This window comes from Pleurodeles waltl, chromosome 11, assembly GCF_031143425.1.
Source record: "Pleurodeles waltl isolate 20211129_DDA chromosome 11, aPleWal1.hap1.20221129, whole genome shotgun sequence".
In the NCBI taxonomy this organism is placed as follows: Eukaryota; Metazoa; Chordata; class Amphibia; order Caudata; family Salamandridae; genus Pleurodeles; species Pleurodeles waltl.
This window is the reverse complement of record NC_090450.1, coordinates 1,551,639-1,568,009: the sequence shown is the minus strand read 5'-3', so window position 1 is coordinate 1,568,009 and position 16,371 is coordinate 1,551,639. Positions and strand designations below refer to the sequence as shown.

Here is a 16,371-nt window from a genome sequence, read left to right as displayed (position 1 = left end):
GACGCTGGAGAAGCATCGGTTCTGTATTGTTTTCTGTTGAAAATCTAAAATAAAAACTGCAAAAAAGGCCCTGGATCCACATGAACAATTCTGGAGAACAGGCTCCCTCGTCCAATTCCCATATTAAAAATTATTTGTACTTCCGACTTCAGATGTATGCTAGAGTGTGAACCATTTAAAAGTTGTTCAGTAAGTTTTGTAAATGCAAATCTCTTAAAAACAACGCTTTGAATTTACACTAAACCGAGGAGAGCAGCCGAGTAAACTCTCCTTCATGCCAAGTTAAGTGGAATCCGTCCAGGCTCTGGGGTCGGCAGCATTTCCTCTGGGAGGTGAAATGGGAAAAGGCTTCTGTTTTCAGCCCCCCTGACCTGGCATGCCTGGCGCGTGCTGGTAAACTCCCAAAGTGTGCCAACTGGTCCTCGGGGTCAGCAGGGCCTCCGCAGCTATGGGCTGCTCAGAGGTTTTATTGTAAAGGGATTTTTTTTTGTTTTGCTGATTACTTTGCCAAGTTTGACGAATGAGCTGGAACATTTCCAAAAACAAGTCCCTCCGCCTTGGGTTGGTTAAGGCAAGTTCCGTCAAGCAGGTTCCCAGATGTGATCTTTCGGGCTTTAAGGCGCTACAGACATAGGAATGTTTAGGGTGTTAGGTGTCTGGTGTACAAAGGTTTTACGGCGGGAGTCTCTCCCTGGATCTTGGGGCCTCATGCAGTGTCGGAGGCTGCGCATCTCAAGTGTGGGTTGGAGCAACAATCACAGACCTCCGGGGGTCAGAGGTTGCTGTTCATGAAGACCTTGTGTCCGCCAGATGTGTGCATCTGTGTTTATACACCTGACACCTGCAGCCACACCAACACTTCTGTTTACAAAGCGTTCATTCTGAAGTCGCAGTGGAAACCTGTCTCAGTGTCCGCCTTAGGCGCTGTTGTGCGGAGTGGAAGGTTCTCTCGGATTTCAAGTTCCAAAACCTGCTCTGCACCTGAGCCATGTGCCCAGCTCTGCTCTCTGCAGCTCCTGGCCCGGCGCTCAGGCCTACAGCTCTCTCACGTTAGCAATAGGAGGGACTGGGGATTTCAGGGCCCCTGGAATTATGCAGCTGTAGAGGCCCAAATTATGCAGCAGGGTTGAATAAATTATGCGGCAAGAAAAGACAAATTGTGCGGCATAATGTGCCACATTTTCTAATAGTCCTGCTTTATTATTCCATCTGGCCCCTGTTCTAATCTCTCTGTGGGCTTTCAACCACGCCCATGTCACACCCATCAGTTTGTTTTGTTAATGGGCTTGTCTTTTAAAATTCGCTTGATTTCATTTGTGAAAGGCGTGTATACGTCATGCCTTATCTGGTGTTTAGCCCTCCTAGACAGCACTGGTAAACTACTGAAAACATACGAGGCTCCATGTTTTCCGCATGGCTTCTGGACTACGTTTTCTCTTTATTTCCTATACAGCACGATCTCGCTGGGCAGTAGTCGAGCGCTTTGCATGTGCATAACTGCCGATACCTTTGACTGTGAGCGAACTTCTGTCTCCTTTTGTGTGCCTCCTCCACGATCTTGCCATGGCGCTTTAAATAGGCTTGCTTATGTGAAACTGTATTACTTTTCATTTTCGATTTATTGGGGGGGGGGGGGGGGGGAGAGGGAGAGGGAGAGAGAGAGAGAGACTTTTAGTTTCCACTGTTTACACAGGGTCCTGGCTAATTCACAGTGAGAGCAGGTGCTCCTGGTTAGGCCCTGGTGTGCAGACATCTAGCCTGGTGTGCAGACACCCGGCCCGGAGTGCAGACACCCAGCCCGGTGCGCTGCTGTACAAAAGGCACAGGTGATGTGTGTTGCCTACAGGCACTGCTCCTCGGCACTGCCGGTTCTAGCCCAGGCACTGAGAGGTGAACTTCTTATCCGTGTTAGAGGCGTTTGGTAGTGCCCAGAAGCACACAGAAGGGGAGACTATTTACCTGCATGTAAACCAGTTCGTGTCAGGACATGAATCCATTGCGATATGCACTTCTTAACCAGTTCACGGTGCCACAAGGCCAGGCTAATTTATCATGTTTACATCTTCTCATTAATATTATTTGGCGATGGTGGTCATTAGGCGGTGTGTAGACAGGTCTTACAGGTTTGGAGTTGCTGCAGGCACCTGAAATATATACTCTATTTCACTAGTCCCTGTAATGTGTGGGATCTATTTCACTAGTCCCTGTAAAGTATGAATCTAAATGGTCCCTGTAATGTGTGGAATCTATTACACTAGACTCACTACAATATGAAAACGATTTCACTAGCCCCTGTGAAATATGGAAGATATTTCACTAGTCGCTGTAAAATATGGAAGTTATTTCACTAGTCGCTGTAAAATATGGAAGTTATTTCACTAGTCCCTGTAAAATATGGAAGTTATTTCACTAGTCCCTGTAAAATATGGAAGGTATTTCACTAGCCCTTGTGAAATATGGAAGATATTTCACTAGTCGCTGTAAAATATGGAAGTTATTTCACTAGTCGCTGTAAAATATGGAAGTTATTTCACTAGTCCCTGTAAAATATGGAAGGTATTTCACTAGTCCCTGTAAAATATGGAAGTTATTACATCAGTCCCTGTAAAATGTGTAAAGTATTTCACTAGTCCTTGTAAAATACAGAAAATATTTCACTAGTCCTTGTAAAATACAGAAAGTATTTCACTAGTCCTTGCACTAGTCCTAGTAAAATATGGAAATTACACCAGTCCCTGTAAACTATTGAAAGTATTTCATTAGTCCCTCTAAAATATGGAAAGTATTATTAAACTCGTCCCTTTAAAATATGGAATGCATTTCACTAGCCCCTGTAAAATACAGAAAGTATTTCACTATTCCTTGTGAAATACAGAAAGTATTTCACTAGTCCTAGTAAAATATGGAAGTTATTACACCAGTCCCTGTAAACTATTGAAAGTATTTCATTAGTCCCTCTAAAATATGGAAAGTATTATTAAAATCGTCCCTTTAAAATATGGAATGTATTTCACTAGCCCCTGTAAAATATGGAACTTAGTACACCAGCGCCTGTAAAATATGGAAAGTATTTCACTAACCCCTGTTAAATGTGGAAGTTATTACACCAGTCCCTGTAAACTATTGGAAGTATTTCACTAGTCCCTGTGAAATATGGAAAGTATTATTAAACTCGTCACTTTAAAGTATAGAAAGTGTTTCACGGGCCACTGTCACTTTCAGGTTTCCTTGGGACAAGGACAGCCCCAAAGCACTCTGCAGAGCGTCAGCGCTGTCACCTGTTTTAAACAAATATTTATTCACTAAAGGTCCAAGGTCTTCTGGACCCATCTGGCCACCGCTCGGGCACCGAGATGTGCAGCTCAGACATCACTCCACAGGCCCGAGGCGTCTCCAAAGAGAAGCCTCCTTTGTGCTCAAACTCCACATTTCTAGCTATTCAATAAAATATCTTCCTGCCCTTTGTTTATTGGCAAAAGTAAAGTTCAGTATTTCGCTTTCTATCTTAGAACACGTTTTCCTGTGTGCAGACAACAAACCCTTTTCAAGCTGTCAGTAAAGTAAGTACACAGTTTAAAAAATGGATAAAATGTGTAATATTGTGGTGAAGCGTCATCTCAGGGCTTGGCCTCGTGGCATGACGTCACCAGGCCCCTCGATGGCTACAATGAACCATAATCAGTCACACAATATGCATCCTCTGTGTAAAGAGCACCAGGGGAGTCTTCAAACAAGCCTTGGTTAGTTCACCCTGAGCACATACAAGCCCTGCGGCTGATTCTTGAGGGGAAGGTCCTGACAAGTGACGTCACTTCCTCCTGTGCACAAGACCCGTCTAAGTGACATCACAGAGGCGTTTTACTGGCTAGACATATGATACAGCTCTTATGACACGAAAGACTACGGTTCATTTCAACATACACGTGAAAGAAGACGTCACCATTAAAGTGAGTAGAAGGGAAGCCTGGTGTCAGGGCCCAGAGGGCTCTGGGAAGCTGCAGGAGAGAGATCTGCGTGAGGTGAGGGGAGGGAGCCTCAGCTCTGTGTGCAGGTGATTGGCAGGGCAGGACACCAGTGAGTGGCCCAGTTAGTAATCTTGCACCAGGTCACAGGGCTGGTGACCCCGGCGCGTTCCGACCAGCTCTCCCCCCAATGCACACATCTCAGATGCAAAGAGGCAGCCCTTGCACACTCCCCGCCTTCTGCATAATAGGCAGACTTCAATCAAATATTTCCTGCACAAAAGGATCAAAAGCTACATTAACAAGCATTGGTAAAGTCAGTACGTCTCGCCTATGCGTAAGCTATTGGCTTGGCCAATGAGTTTTAGCCGTGTTGTGCACCAGCGTGGCTTAAAGTTAGTAGTGTAGAGCAGAGTAAGGTGGAGTGTCGGAGTGGAATGGTGAAGAGTGGAGCAGAGTGAAGTGGCAGAGAGTGTTGTGTATTGGAGTGGCGTAGAGTGGATTAGTGTAGAGTGCTTTCACGTAGACTGTTGCAGAGTATAGTGACGAAGAGTACAGTGGCATTGAATTCAGTGGCGTACAATGCAGCGGCATAGAATGCAAGGGTGCAGATTGGAGGGCCGCGGTACAGATTAGAGTGGCGCAGAGTAGAGTGCCGCGGTACAGATTAGAGTAGAGTAGAGTGCAGTGGTACACAGAGTGGCGCAGAGTAGAGTGCAGTAGCACAGACTAGACTGCAGTGACGGAGAGTAGAGAGGTGCATAGTGCAGTGGCGTACAGTGGAGTGATGCCGAGTAGAGTCGAATGGCATAGAATGCAGTGGCGTAGAGTAGTACAGAGGAGGGTATGGTTCATAGACTGTAGTGGCACAGAGTGCAGTGGGATAAAGTTCTGTAGTGCAGAGTAGAGTGGAGTAGCGTGTCAGAGTGCAGTAGTGTAGAGTGGAGGAGAGAGCAGTGATGCCAAGTAGAGTGCAGTTTCAGTGTAGGGCGAAGTAGAGTGGAGTGGTGCAGGTTAAAGTACAGTTGCACAGAGTGTAATGGTGTAGAGAGCAGTGACGGAATGCAGCTGCGCAGAGTGCAGTGACAGAGTGCAGTTGTGTAGAATGCAGTGACAGTGTGCAGTGGTTAATAGAGTGGCATAGAGTAGTGTTGTAGAGTTCCGTGGCAGAGAGTGCAGTGTTGCAGAGTAGAATGTCGGGATGCAGTGACGTAGAGTGGAGTATGGTGGCAGAGAGTGCAGTGGCAGAGAGTGCAGTGTTGCAGAGTAGAATGTCGGGATGCAGTGACGTAGAGTGGAGTATTGTGGCAGAGAGTGCAGTGGCAGAGAGTGCAGTGTTGCAAAGTAGAATGTCGGAATGCAGTGACGTAGAGTGGAGTATGGTGGCAGAGAGAGCAGTGCATAGACTGCAGTGGTGCAGAGTAGAATGTAGAGTGGAGTATGGTGGCAGAGAGGGCAGTGGCAGAGAGTGCAGTGTTGCAGAGTAGAATGTCAGAATGCAGTGATGTAGAGTGGAGTATGGTGGCAGAGAGAGCAGTGGCATAGAGTGCAGTGGTGCAGAGTAGAATGTAGAGTGGAGTATGGTGGCAGAAAGTGCAGTGGCAGAGAGTGCAGTGTTGCAGAGTAGAATGTCGGGATGCAGTGACGTAGAGTGGAGTATGGTGGCAGAGAGTGCAGTGGCAGAGAGTGCAGTGTTGCAAAGTAGAATGTCGGAATGCAGTGACGTAGAGTGGAGTATGGTGGAAGAGAGAGCAGTGGCATAGACTGCAGTGGTGCAGAGTAGAATGTAGAGTGGAGTATGGTGGCAGAGAGTGCAGTGGCATAGAGTGCAGTGGTGCAGAGTAGAATGTAGAGTGGAGTATGGTGGCAGAGAGTGCAGTGGCAGAGAGTGCAGTGTTGCAGAGTAGAATGTCAGAATGCAGTGATGTAGAGTGGAGTATGGTGGCAGAGAGAGCAGTGGCAGAGGGTGCAGTGGTGTAGAGTATAGAGTAGAGTATGGTGGCAGAGAGCAGTGGCAGAGAATGCAGTGTTGCAGAGTAGAATGTCAGAATGCAGTGATGGAGAGTGGAGTATGGTGGCAGAGAGTGCAGTGGTAGAGAGTGCAGTGATGCTGAGTAGAATGTTGGGATGCAGTGATGTAGAGTGGAGTATGGTGGCAGAAAGTGCAGTGGCAGAGAGTGCAGTGTTGCAGAGTAGAATGTCGGAATGCAGTGATGTAGAGTGGAGTATGGTGGCAGAGAGAGCAGTGGCATAGAGTGCAGTGGTGCAGAGTAGAATGTAGAGTGGAGTATGGTGGCAGAGAGGGCAGTGGAAGAGAGTGCAGTGTTGCAGAGTAGAATGTCGGAATGCAGTGATGTAGAGTGGAGTATGGTGGCAGAGAGAGCAGTGGCATAGAGTGCAGTGGTGCAGAGTAGAATGTAGAGTGGAGTATGGTGGCAGAAAGTGCAGTGGCAGAGAGTGCAGTGTTGCAGAGTAGAATGTCGGGATGCAGTGACGTAGAGTGGAGTATGGTGGCAGAGAGTGCAGTGGCAGAGAGTGCAGTGTTGCAAAGTAGAATGTCGGAATGCAGTGACGTAGAGTGGAGTATGGTGGAAGAGAGAGCAGTGGCATAGACTGCAGTGGTGCAGAGTAGAATGTAGAGTGGAGTATGGTGGCAGAGAGTGCAGTGGCATAGAGTGCAGTGGTGCAGAGTAGAATGTAGAGTGGAGTATGGTGGCAGAGAGTGCAGTGGCAGAGAGTGCAGTGTTGCAGAGTAGAATGTCAGAATGCAGTGATGTAGAGTGGAGTATGGTGGCAGAGAGAGCAGTGGCAGAGGGTGCAGTGGTGCAGAGTAGAGTATAGAGTAGAGTATGGTGGCAGAGAGCAGTGGCAGAGAATGCAGTGTTGCAGAGTAGAATGTCAGAATGCAGTGATGGAGAGTGGAGTATGGTGGCAGAGAGTGCAGTGGTAGAGAGTGCAGTGATGCTGAGTAGAATGTTGGGATGCAGTGATGTAGAGTGGAGTATGGTGGCAGAAAGTGCAGTGGCAGAGAGTGCAGTGTTGCAGAGTAGAATGTCGGAATGCAGTGATGTAGAGTGGAGTATGGTGGCAGAGAGAGCAGTGGCATAGAGTGCAGTGGTGCAGAGTAGAATGTAGAGTGGAGTATGGTGGCAGAGAGGGCAGTGGAAGAGAGTGCAGTGTTGCAGAGTAGAATGTTGGAATGCAGTGATGTAGAGTGGAGTATGGTGACAGAAAGAGCAGTGGTGCAGAGTAGAATATAGAGTGGAGTATGGTGGCAGAGAGCAGTGGCAGAGAATGCAGTGATGCTGAGTAGAATGTCAGGATGCAGTGATGTAGAGTGGAGTATGATGGCAGAGAGTGCAGTGATGCTGAGTAGAATGTAGAGTGGAGTATGGTGGCAGAGAGAGCAGTGGCAGAGAGTACAGTGATGCAGAGTAGAATGCTGTGGCACAGTGTGAAGTGAGAGTCTAGTTGTGTACAGTGCATTGGCGTAGAGTGCCCTGGAGAGGCACATAGTGGAGCGGTGACACAGAGTGCAGTGTTGCAGATTGGCATGGAATACAGTTGTGCACAGTGGAGTTGTGCAGAGTAGGTCGTTGTGGCCTATACTGGAGTGGTGTTCAGTACAGTGGTGTAGAGTAGAGTTGCGATGAGTGGTGTAGGGGGGAGCGGTGCAGGGTAGAGTGCAGTTGCGTAGAGTGGCATATGGTGATATGGTTTAATGGCGTAGACTGAAGTGGTGTAGAGTGCCATGGCAGCGTAGATTAGAGTGGCAGACAGTGGATTTGTATAGAGTTGAGCGTTACAGATTAAAGTGCATTGGTGTAGAGTGCAGTGGCACAGAGTGGTGTAGACTACAGTCTCATAGAGTGGATCTGTGCAGAGTAGATTAGTGTGGCCTAGACTGGAGTGGTGTAGAGGGTAGTGGCGAAGAGTGAACTGGATAGTAGAGTGGTACAGGACAGAGTAGCGAGGCGTAGAGTGAAGTGGCAGAATGGACTGGGGTAGAGTGGTGCAGAGTGCAGTGGTGTGGAGTAGTGCAGTGGTGTTGAATAGAGTGTGGTGGTGTAGAGTGGAGTGATGCACCGTGCAGTGGTGTAAAGTGGAGTGGTGTAGACTGGAGAATTCATGGTGTGGTAGCACACTGCCATTCCAGACAGAATATATTCTTCTGAAATGACCATTAAGTTTGCACAGACATACAGTTTTATAAATAAAACTATACAATGCAAAGATGAAAATGTATCACATAGTTTAAATTATTCGTTTTGATCATATTAAAGCATTTGTTTCCAACACACTTCAGAAATAACAAAAATGTGCTTCATTTGTGTGTTCATAATTCTGAAATACTTACTGTTCCTTTAAATGTTGTCATGTGATAGAAATAAACTCTTTCCTACCCCCAGTATCCAGCAAGATTGTCACATAAATCCTCTGACCTTGAAGTCAGAGAAATAAAAGTAAACAAGCACCCTTGGAAGACAGCGTCTGATATTTGACTCAGTTCTTAAATGCACAGCAAATATAACAAGATAAGAACAATTTAATGGCCTGTTTACGGAATGTACGTTTGTGGAAGGATACAGAAAACAGAGTTGAGACAACGGGAGGGATAAACTGAGCCTGGAGATCCTAAAGCAAAAAAAGCCACCAAATGGAAAGCCAGAAAGTGTGAATGACAAGCCACAAAGGCAATGGTAATCAACAGGTGGAATCCATTCCTAGGTTAACTTTTTGAAGATCCCCAAGATGTCTTTAGCAAACCAGACAGCTGTGCTGTCTAGCGGGCCGTGACCCAAAAAGCGCTTTAAGTGGTACTGCGCAGTGACATCCTCTTGTTAAAGGTTAACAGCCACCTTTCAGTTGGTGATTGTTTTATTCAGCTGGTAAACTACTACTAATAATTAAAATTGCACAAACAGCATTAATGTCTGTAAAAAATGACAAAATATGCAATTTCCACGCTAAATGTGCTGCCTTATGCAGGATAGCTTGCCTTTTTTGCTGCACAATTTAATCATCCCTGCACATAACTTGGTCCTTCTTTGCCGCTTAGGTACAGTGCCTGGAGGACAGGGCCAGTGCTGTGTGGAATCTGGAGGCGCCTGGAGGACAGGGCCAGTGCTGTGTGGAAGCTGGAGGCGCCTGGAGGACAGGGCCAGTGCTGTGTGGAAGCTGGAGGCGCCTGGAGGACAGGGCCAGTGCTGTGTGGAAGCTGGAGGCGCCTGGAGGACAGGGCCAGTGCTGTGTGGAAGCTGGAGGCGCCTGGAGGACAGGGCCAGTGCTGTGTGGAAGCTGGAGGCGCCTGGAGGACAGGGCCAGTGCCGTGTGGAAGCTGGAGGCGCCTGGAGGACAGGGCCAGTGCCGTGTGGAAGCTGGAGGCGCCTGGAGGACAGGGCCAGTGCTGTGTGGAAGCTGGAGGTGCAGGATGGTGAGAGTACATCACACTGAGAGCAGTATGTGCCAGAACTCCCCGATCATCAGAAGATCTAGAGGACCTGGGGTTGTTTCAGAGCAGACCAGGGAAGGAGATTCCTGGAAAAGGTGATGCTGCTGACCCTGCTAAATCAAGGAGGGTGTTTCCGGATTACACCTTCTTTCTGAAAAGTTCTTTGTGTGGGGACATGATTTGCAGGTTTTCCAGCAAGCCGTGTCTGTTTCAAGGGCTGGAGGCGATCCACCCACCGGTAGGGTGCTTGATCTCCAGGCACATTTCAGTAAGAGTGGATTCCATTGCCTGAAGTGCAGTGAAAAGCAAAATGTTGTGTCTAAAAAGTACATATCAGCAAGTTATGATTCACATATGCCAAAGCAGCCTTGGCCGGAGCTGGAAGCATTAATCACACTGTTTAGCTTCCACGTTCTACAAGCTTTTTCCGAAGTCTGTCCAATACACCTAGTCACACAGAGATGATGTGTCACAGGGTGGTGCAGGCCATCAAGTGCACCTAGCAATTCAGAGATGGCAACCAGCATGTACCGGTTCTGCACCCCCAAGCATGGGAGCAAGCCATCTAAACCAAGGATGGGAGCAAGCCACAGGCGATCCGTCTAACCTCAGGATGGGAGCAAGCCACAGACGAGCCGTCTAACACAAGGATGGGAGAGAGCCACATGCAATCTGTCTAATCCAAGGATGGGAACAAGTCACAGCAATCCATTTAACCCAAGGATGGGAACAAGTCACAGTGATCCATCTAACCCAAGGATGGGAGCAAGCCTACAGGCGATCTGTTTAACCCAAGAATGGGAGTGAGCCACAAGTGATCCGTCTAACCCAAGAATGGGAGTGAGCCACAAGTGATCCGTCTAACCCAAGGATGGGAGTGAGCCACAGGCGATCCGTCTAACCCAAGGATGGGAGTGAGCCACAGGCGATCCGTCTAACCCAAGGATGGGAGTGAGCCACAGGCGATCCGTCTAACCCAAGGATGGGAGTGAGCCACAGGCGATCCATCTGACCCAAGGATGGGAGTGAGCCACAGGCGATCCATCTGACCCAAGGATGGGAGTGAGCCACAGGCGATCCATCTGACCCAAGGATGGGAGTGAGCCACAGGCGATCCATCTGACCCAAGGATGGGAGTGAGCCACAGGCGATCCATCTGACCCAAGGATGGGAGTGAGCCACAGGCGATCCATCTGACCCAAGGATGGGAGTGAGCCACAGGCGATCCATCTGACCCAAGGATGGGAGTGAGCCACAGGCGATCCATCTGACCCAAGGATGGGAGTGAGCCACAGGCGATCCATCTGACCCAAGGATGGGAGTGAGCCACAGGCGATCCATCTGACCCAAGGATGGGAGTGAGCCACAGGCGATCCATCTGACCCAAGGATGGGAGTGAGCCACAGGCGATCCAGCTGACCCACGGATGGGAGAGATCCGACAGAGGATCCATCTAACTCAAGGATATGAGCGAGTCACAAGCAAACCATCTAGCCCAAGGAACGGAGCGAGCCACAGGTGATCCATCTAACCCACGGATGGGAGCGAGCCACAGGTGATCCATCTAACCCACGGATGGGAGTGAGCCACAGGTGATCCATCTAACCCACGGATGGGAGTGAGCCACAGGTGATCCATCTAACCCAAGGATGGGAGTGAGCCACAGGCGATCCGTCTAACCCAAGGATGGGAGTGAGCCACAGGCGATCCGTCTAACCCAAGGATGGGAGTGAGCCACAGGCGATCCGTCTAACCCAAGGATGGGAGTGAGCCACAGGCGATCCGTCTAACCCAAGGATGGGAGTGAGCCACAGGCGATCCGTCTAACCCAAGGATGGGAGTGAGCCACAGGCGATCCGTCTAACCCAAGGATGGGAGTGAGCCACAGGCGATCCATCTGACCCAGGATGGGAGTGAGCCACAGGCGATCCATCTAACCCAAGGATGGGAGTGAGCCACAGGCGATCCATCTGACCCAAGGATGGGAGTGAGCCACAGGCGATCCATCTGACCCAAGGATGGGAGTGAGCCACAGGCGATCCATCTGACCCAAGGATGGGAGTGAGCCACAGGCGATCCATCTGACCCAAGGATGGGAGTGAGCCACAGGCGATCCATCTGACCCAAGGATGGGAGTGAGCCACAGGCGATCCATCTGACCCAAGGATGGGAGTGAGCCACAGGTGATCCATCTGACCCAGGATGGGAGTGAGCCACAGGCGATCCATCTGACCCAAGGATGGGAGTGAGCCACAGGCGATCCATCTGACCCAAGGATGGGAGTGAGCCACAGGCGATCCATCTGACCCAAGGATGGGAGTGAGCCACAGGCGATCCAGCTGACCCACGGATGGGAGAGATCCGACAGAGGATCCATCTAACTCAAGGATATGAGCGAGTCACAAGCAAACCATCTAGCCCAAGGAACGGAGCGAGCCACAGGTGATCCATCTAACCCACGGATGGGAGCGAGCCACAGGTGATCCATCTAACCCACGGATGGGAGTGAGCCAGAGGCGATCCAGCTGACCCACGGATGGGAGAGATCCGACAGAGGATCCATCTAACTCAAGGATATGAGCGAGTCACAAGCAAACCATCTAGCCCAAGGAACGGAGCGAGCCACAGGTGATCCATCTAACCCACGGATGGGAGCGAGCCACAGGTGATCCATCTAACCCACGGATGGGAGTGAGCCACAGGTGATCCATCTAACCCACGGATGGGAGTGAGCCACAGGTGATCCATCTAACCCACGGATGGGAGTGAGCCACAGGTGATCCATCTAACCCACGGATGGGAGTGAGCCACAGGTGATCCATCTAACCCACGGATGGGAGTGAGCCACAGGTGATCCATCTAACCCACGGATGGGAGTGAGCCACAGGTGATCCATCTAACCCACGGATGGGAGTGAGCCACAGGTGATCCATCTAACCCACGGATGGGAGTGAGCCACAGGTGATCCTTCTGACCCAGGATGGGAGTGAGCCACAGGTGATCCATCTGACCCAGGATGGGAGTGAGCCACAGGTGATCCTTCTGACCCAGGATGGGAGTGAGCCACAGGTGATCCTTCTGACCCAGGATGGGAGTGAGCCACAGGTGATCCTTCTGACCCAGGATGGGAGTGAGCCACAGGTGATCCATCTGACCCAGGATGGGAGTGAGCCACAGGTGATCCATCTGACCCAGGATGGGAGTGAGCCACAGGTGATCCATCTGACCCAGGATGGGAGTGAGCCACAGGTGATCCTTCTGACCCAGGATGGGAGTGAGCCACAGGTGATCCTTCTGACCCAGGATGGGAGTGAGCCACAGGTGATCCTTCTGACCCAGAATGGGAGTGCGCCACAGGTGATCCATCTGACCCAGGATGGGAGTGAGCCACAGGTGATCCATCTGACCCAGGATGGGAGTGCGCCACAGGTGATCTGTCGAACCCAAAGATGGGAGCGAGCCACCTAGCCCAAGGATGGGAGCGATCCTACAGCAGATCTGTCTAACCCACATATGAAAATGAGCCACCATCTATCCATCTAACCCAAGGATGGGAGCAAGTCAACAGTGGCTGGTGTACTCCAAGGATGGGAGTGAGCCGACAGGCACTGGTCCACCACAAGGATGGGAGCGGGCGACAGAGGCTGGGAGCAGAGAGTCGAGGTTCAGGCTTAGTCAAGGGTGGAAGTGAGCCTACAGGTGATCCACCCTACCTCAGAGATGGCAGCGAGCCGTCTCAACCACGGATGGCAGCGAGCCGTCTCAACCACGGATGGCAGCGAGCCACAGGCGATCCGTCTAACTGAAGGATGGGAGCGAGCCGTCTCAACCAAGGATGGGAGCGAGCCGTCTCAACCAAGGATGGGAGCGAGCCGTCTCAACCAAGGATGGGAGCGAGCCGTCTCAACCAAGGATGGGAGCGAGCCGTCTCAACCAAGGATGGGAGCGAGCCGTCTCAACCAAGGATGGGAGCGAGCCGTCTCAACCAAGGATGGGAGCGAGCCGTCTCAACCAAGGATGGGAGCGAGCCGTCTCAACCAAGGATGGGAACGAGCCGTCTCAACCAAGGATGGGAACGAGCCGTCTCAACCAAGGATGGGAACGAGCCACAGGCGATCCGTCTAACTGAAGGATGGGAGTGAGTCAAGGCGATCCGTCTAACTGAAGGATAGGAGCGAGCCACAGGCAAGCCCATCAAGCAAGTCACAGGTGATCAGTCTAACCCAAGGATGGGAGCGAGCATACAGTGGATCCATCTAACCCAAGAACTGGAGCGAGCCAACAGGTGATCTGTCTAATCTGAGTGTGGGAGGGAGTCTACAGGGGACCCATCTAACCCAAGAATGAGAGCAAGCCACAGGTGATCTATCTAGCCCAGGACGAGAGCGAGCCATCTAACCCAAGGTAGGGAGTGAGCCACAAGTGACACAGCTAACCAAAGGATGAGAGCGAGCTACATGTGATCCATCTAATCAAAAGATGAGAGCAACCCTACAAGCGATCCATCTAATCAAAGGATGGGAGCAACCCTACAAGAAATCCATCTAACCCAAGGATTGGACCTTACCCGAACAGGCTGGGTTACCCCAAGGATGGGAGCTCACCCGCAGCAGCTGGTGTACCCCAAGGATGGGAGCTCACCCGCAGCAGCTGGTGTGATGGGAGCTCACTCGCAGCAGCTGGTGTACCCCCAGGATGGGAGCTCATCTGCACCGGCTGGTGTACCCAGAGGATGGAGCCCAACCACAGAGGCTGGTGTACCCCCAAGGGTGGGTAGCTCACCTGCAGCAGTGCTGTGTAGCTGGGTACCCCACGGATGGGAGCTCACCCCCAGTGGGTGGTGCACCCCCAGGACAGGAGCTCACCTGCTGCAGCATGGTGCACCCCAAGGATAGGAGCTGAACCACAGAGGCAGGTGCACCTCCAAGGATGGGAACTCACCTGGTGTACCCCCAAGGGAAGGGTTCATCTTTAGTGGATGGTGTGACCCAACAATGGAGCCCGAACACATGTACCGGGGCACCTGGACCACCCTGGGATCTGAGCCTCTGGGTTTGGGGGCCCTGGACCACCCTGGGATCTGAGCGTCTGGTATCAGTGCCCCTGGGTCACCCAGGTATCTGAGCCTCTGGGATCGGGGCCCTTGGGTCACCCAGTGATCTGAGCTGCTGGGATCGGGACCTCTGAACCACCATGGGATCGAAGCCCCTCGGTTCGGGGCCCCTGGACCACCATGTGATCTAAGCCCCTGGTCCACCCTGCGATCTGAGCCTCTGGTACCAAGGACCCTGGGCCACCCTGAGATCTGACCCTCTGGACCACCATGGGATCTGAGCTTCTTGGATCGGGACCCTAGGATCGCCCCTGGACCACCCTGGGATCTGAACCTCTGGGATCAGGGCCCCTGGACCACCATGGGATCTGAGCCTCTAGGATCGGAACCCTAGTATCCCCTGGACCACCCTGGGATCAGAACCTCTGGGGTCAGGTCCCCTGGACCACCATGGGATCTGAGCCTCTGGGATCGGGACCCCCAGAATCGCCCCTGGACCACCTTGGGATCTGAACCTCTGGGATCGGGTCCCCTGGGATCGCCCCCTGGTCCAGGTGTGTTTTGTGCATCCACGTGAGCGCCCGTCCCCCTCCTTTTTCTTAAAACAAAACCAGTTTCCAGAGCAACAGGTAAGAGGATTAGACATTCTCAAAGCTCACACGAAGAATGCGACATTTGGTCTTAAACGTTTGATACATTCATTCATTCATCCATCCGCTGCACCTTGAATGGCGGACCGTCATGTGTAGGACGGGGTGGGAAGGTGATGAGGGAGAGAGGGTGAAAGGCGGAGCCGACCTCCACGAGGAAGGATCTCCGGGAACAGCAAACATGTTGAAAGGCGGACATTGGCTCCTCTTGCACGGGGGGGGACATCCCAGGCCGGAGCCAGCACGGAGGACAGACAGCCTGTCTGTCCTTCTGTCCGCCTCAGAGGTGTGCCCCCCCAGGTGAGACAGATATGAGCAGGGCCCTTTATCAGACATCCCTGAGGCTGGCACTCAGTGTGAGGGACTTAGAGAAGTGCCCACCCCTCCAGGAGAGAGAGCCTGACTGAGGGCCCCGCTGTGACCCGGAGACACTTTACTTCAGTCACAAGAGGAGGGCAGCACTCACCATCTCGTTCTCTTCTCCCTGGTTGAGGAGGGCCGCATGGTCCTTGCTGTAGCGCTGCGCCATTGAGGAGGTCCGCGGCGCTACGGAGCCCTTCGTCTCCTGTAGAGGGCAGCTCTCTCCCTGTGGTGTGTCTCACCCTCCTGTGCTCTCCTCACCCCGGTCTTCTGCCGTCCACCACTGTGCTCTCCTCCTCTCGCCGGTCTCCTGCTCTCCCCCTCTCACCGGTCCCTACCCTCCTCTCTCTCTCGCTGTCTCCGGTCTCCTGCCCTCCTCTCCTGCTCTCTCACCAGTCCTCTGCCCTCCTCACCTCCTCTCCCCTGCCCTCCTCTCTTACCGGTCTCCTGCCCCCCTCTTACCCTCTCACCGGTCTCCTGCCCCCCTCTTACCCTCTCACCGGTCTCCTGCCCTCCTCTCTCACCGGTCTCCTGCCCTCCTCTTACCCTCTCACCGGTCTCCTGCCCCCCTCTTACCCTCTCACCGGTCTCCTGCTCGCCTCCTCTCGCCGGTCTCCTGCTCTCCTCCTCTCACCGGTCTCCTGCCCCCCTCTTACCCTCTCACCTGTCTCCTGCCCCCCTCTTACCCTCTAGCCGGTCTCCTGCCCCCCTCTTACCCTCTAGCCGGTCTCCTGCCCCCCTCTTACCCTCTCACCGGTCTCCTGCTCGCCTCCTCTCACCGGTCTCCTGCCCCCCTCTTACCCTCTCACCTGTCTCCTGCCCTCCTCTTACCCTCTCACCGGTCTCCTGCCCTCCTCTTACCCTCTCACCGGTCTCCTGCCCTCCTCTTACCCT

At 51.9% G+C, this 16,371-nt stretch overlaps 1 protein-coding gene across 2 annotated transcripts in view; it reads right to left on the bottom strand.

Moving 5' to 3' along the window:
• Positions 1–16,133, bottom strand: part of LOC138265200 (probable cation-transporting ATPase 13A4) — a 249,446-nt gene extending 233,313 nt beyond the window's left edge. Inside the window, exons 1-2 of one of the 2 annotated variants that reach the window (XR_011199310.1) lie at positions 15,891–16,133; positions 15,584–15,858 (exon numbers count right to left, since the gene is read on the bottom strand). Coding sequence is in view for 1 of the 2 variants with exons in the window: in XM_069212745.1 (XP_069068846.1) it covers positions 15,584–15,646 (63 nt within the window). In the remaining variant the exon portion in view is untranslated. The remainder of the gene's footprint in view (positions 1–15,583; positions 15,859–15,890) is intronic. The other variant, XM_069212745.1, reaches the window with a different exon arrangement.
• Between the last annotated feature and the right edge of the window lie 238 nt (positions 16,134–16,371).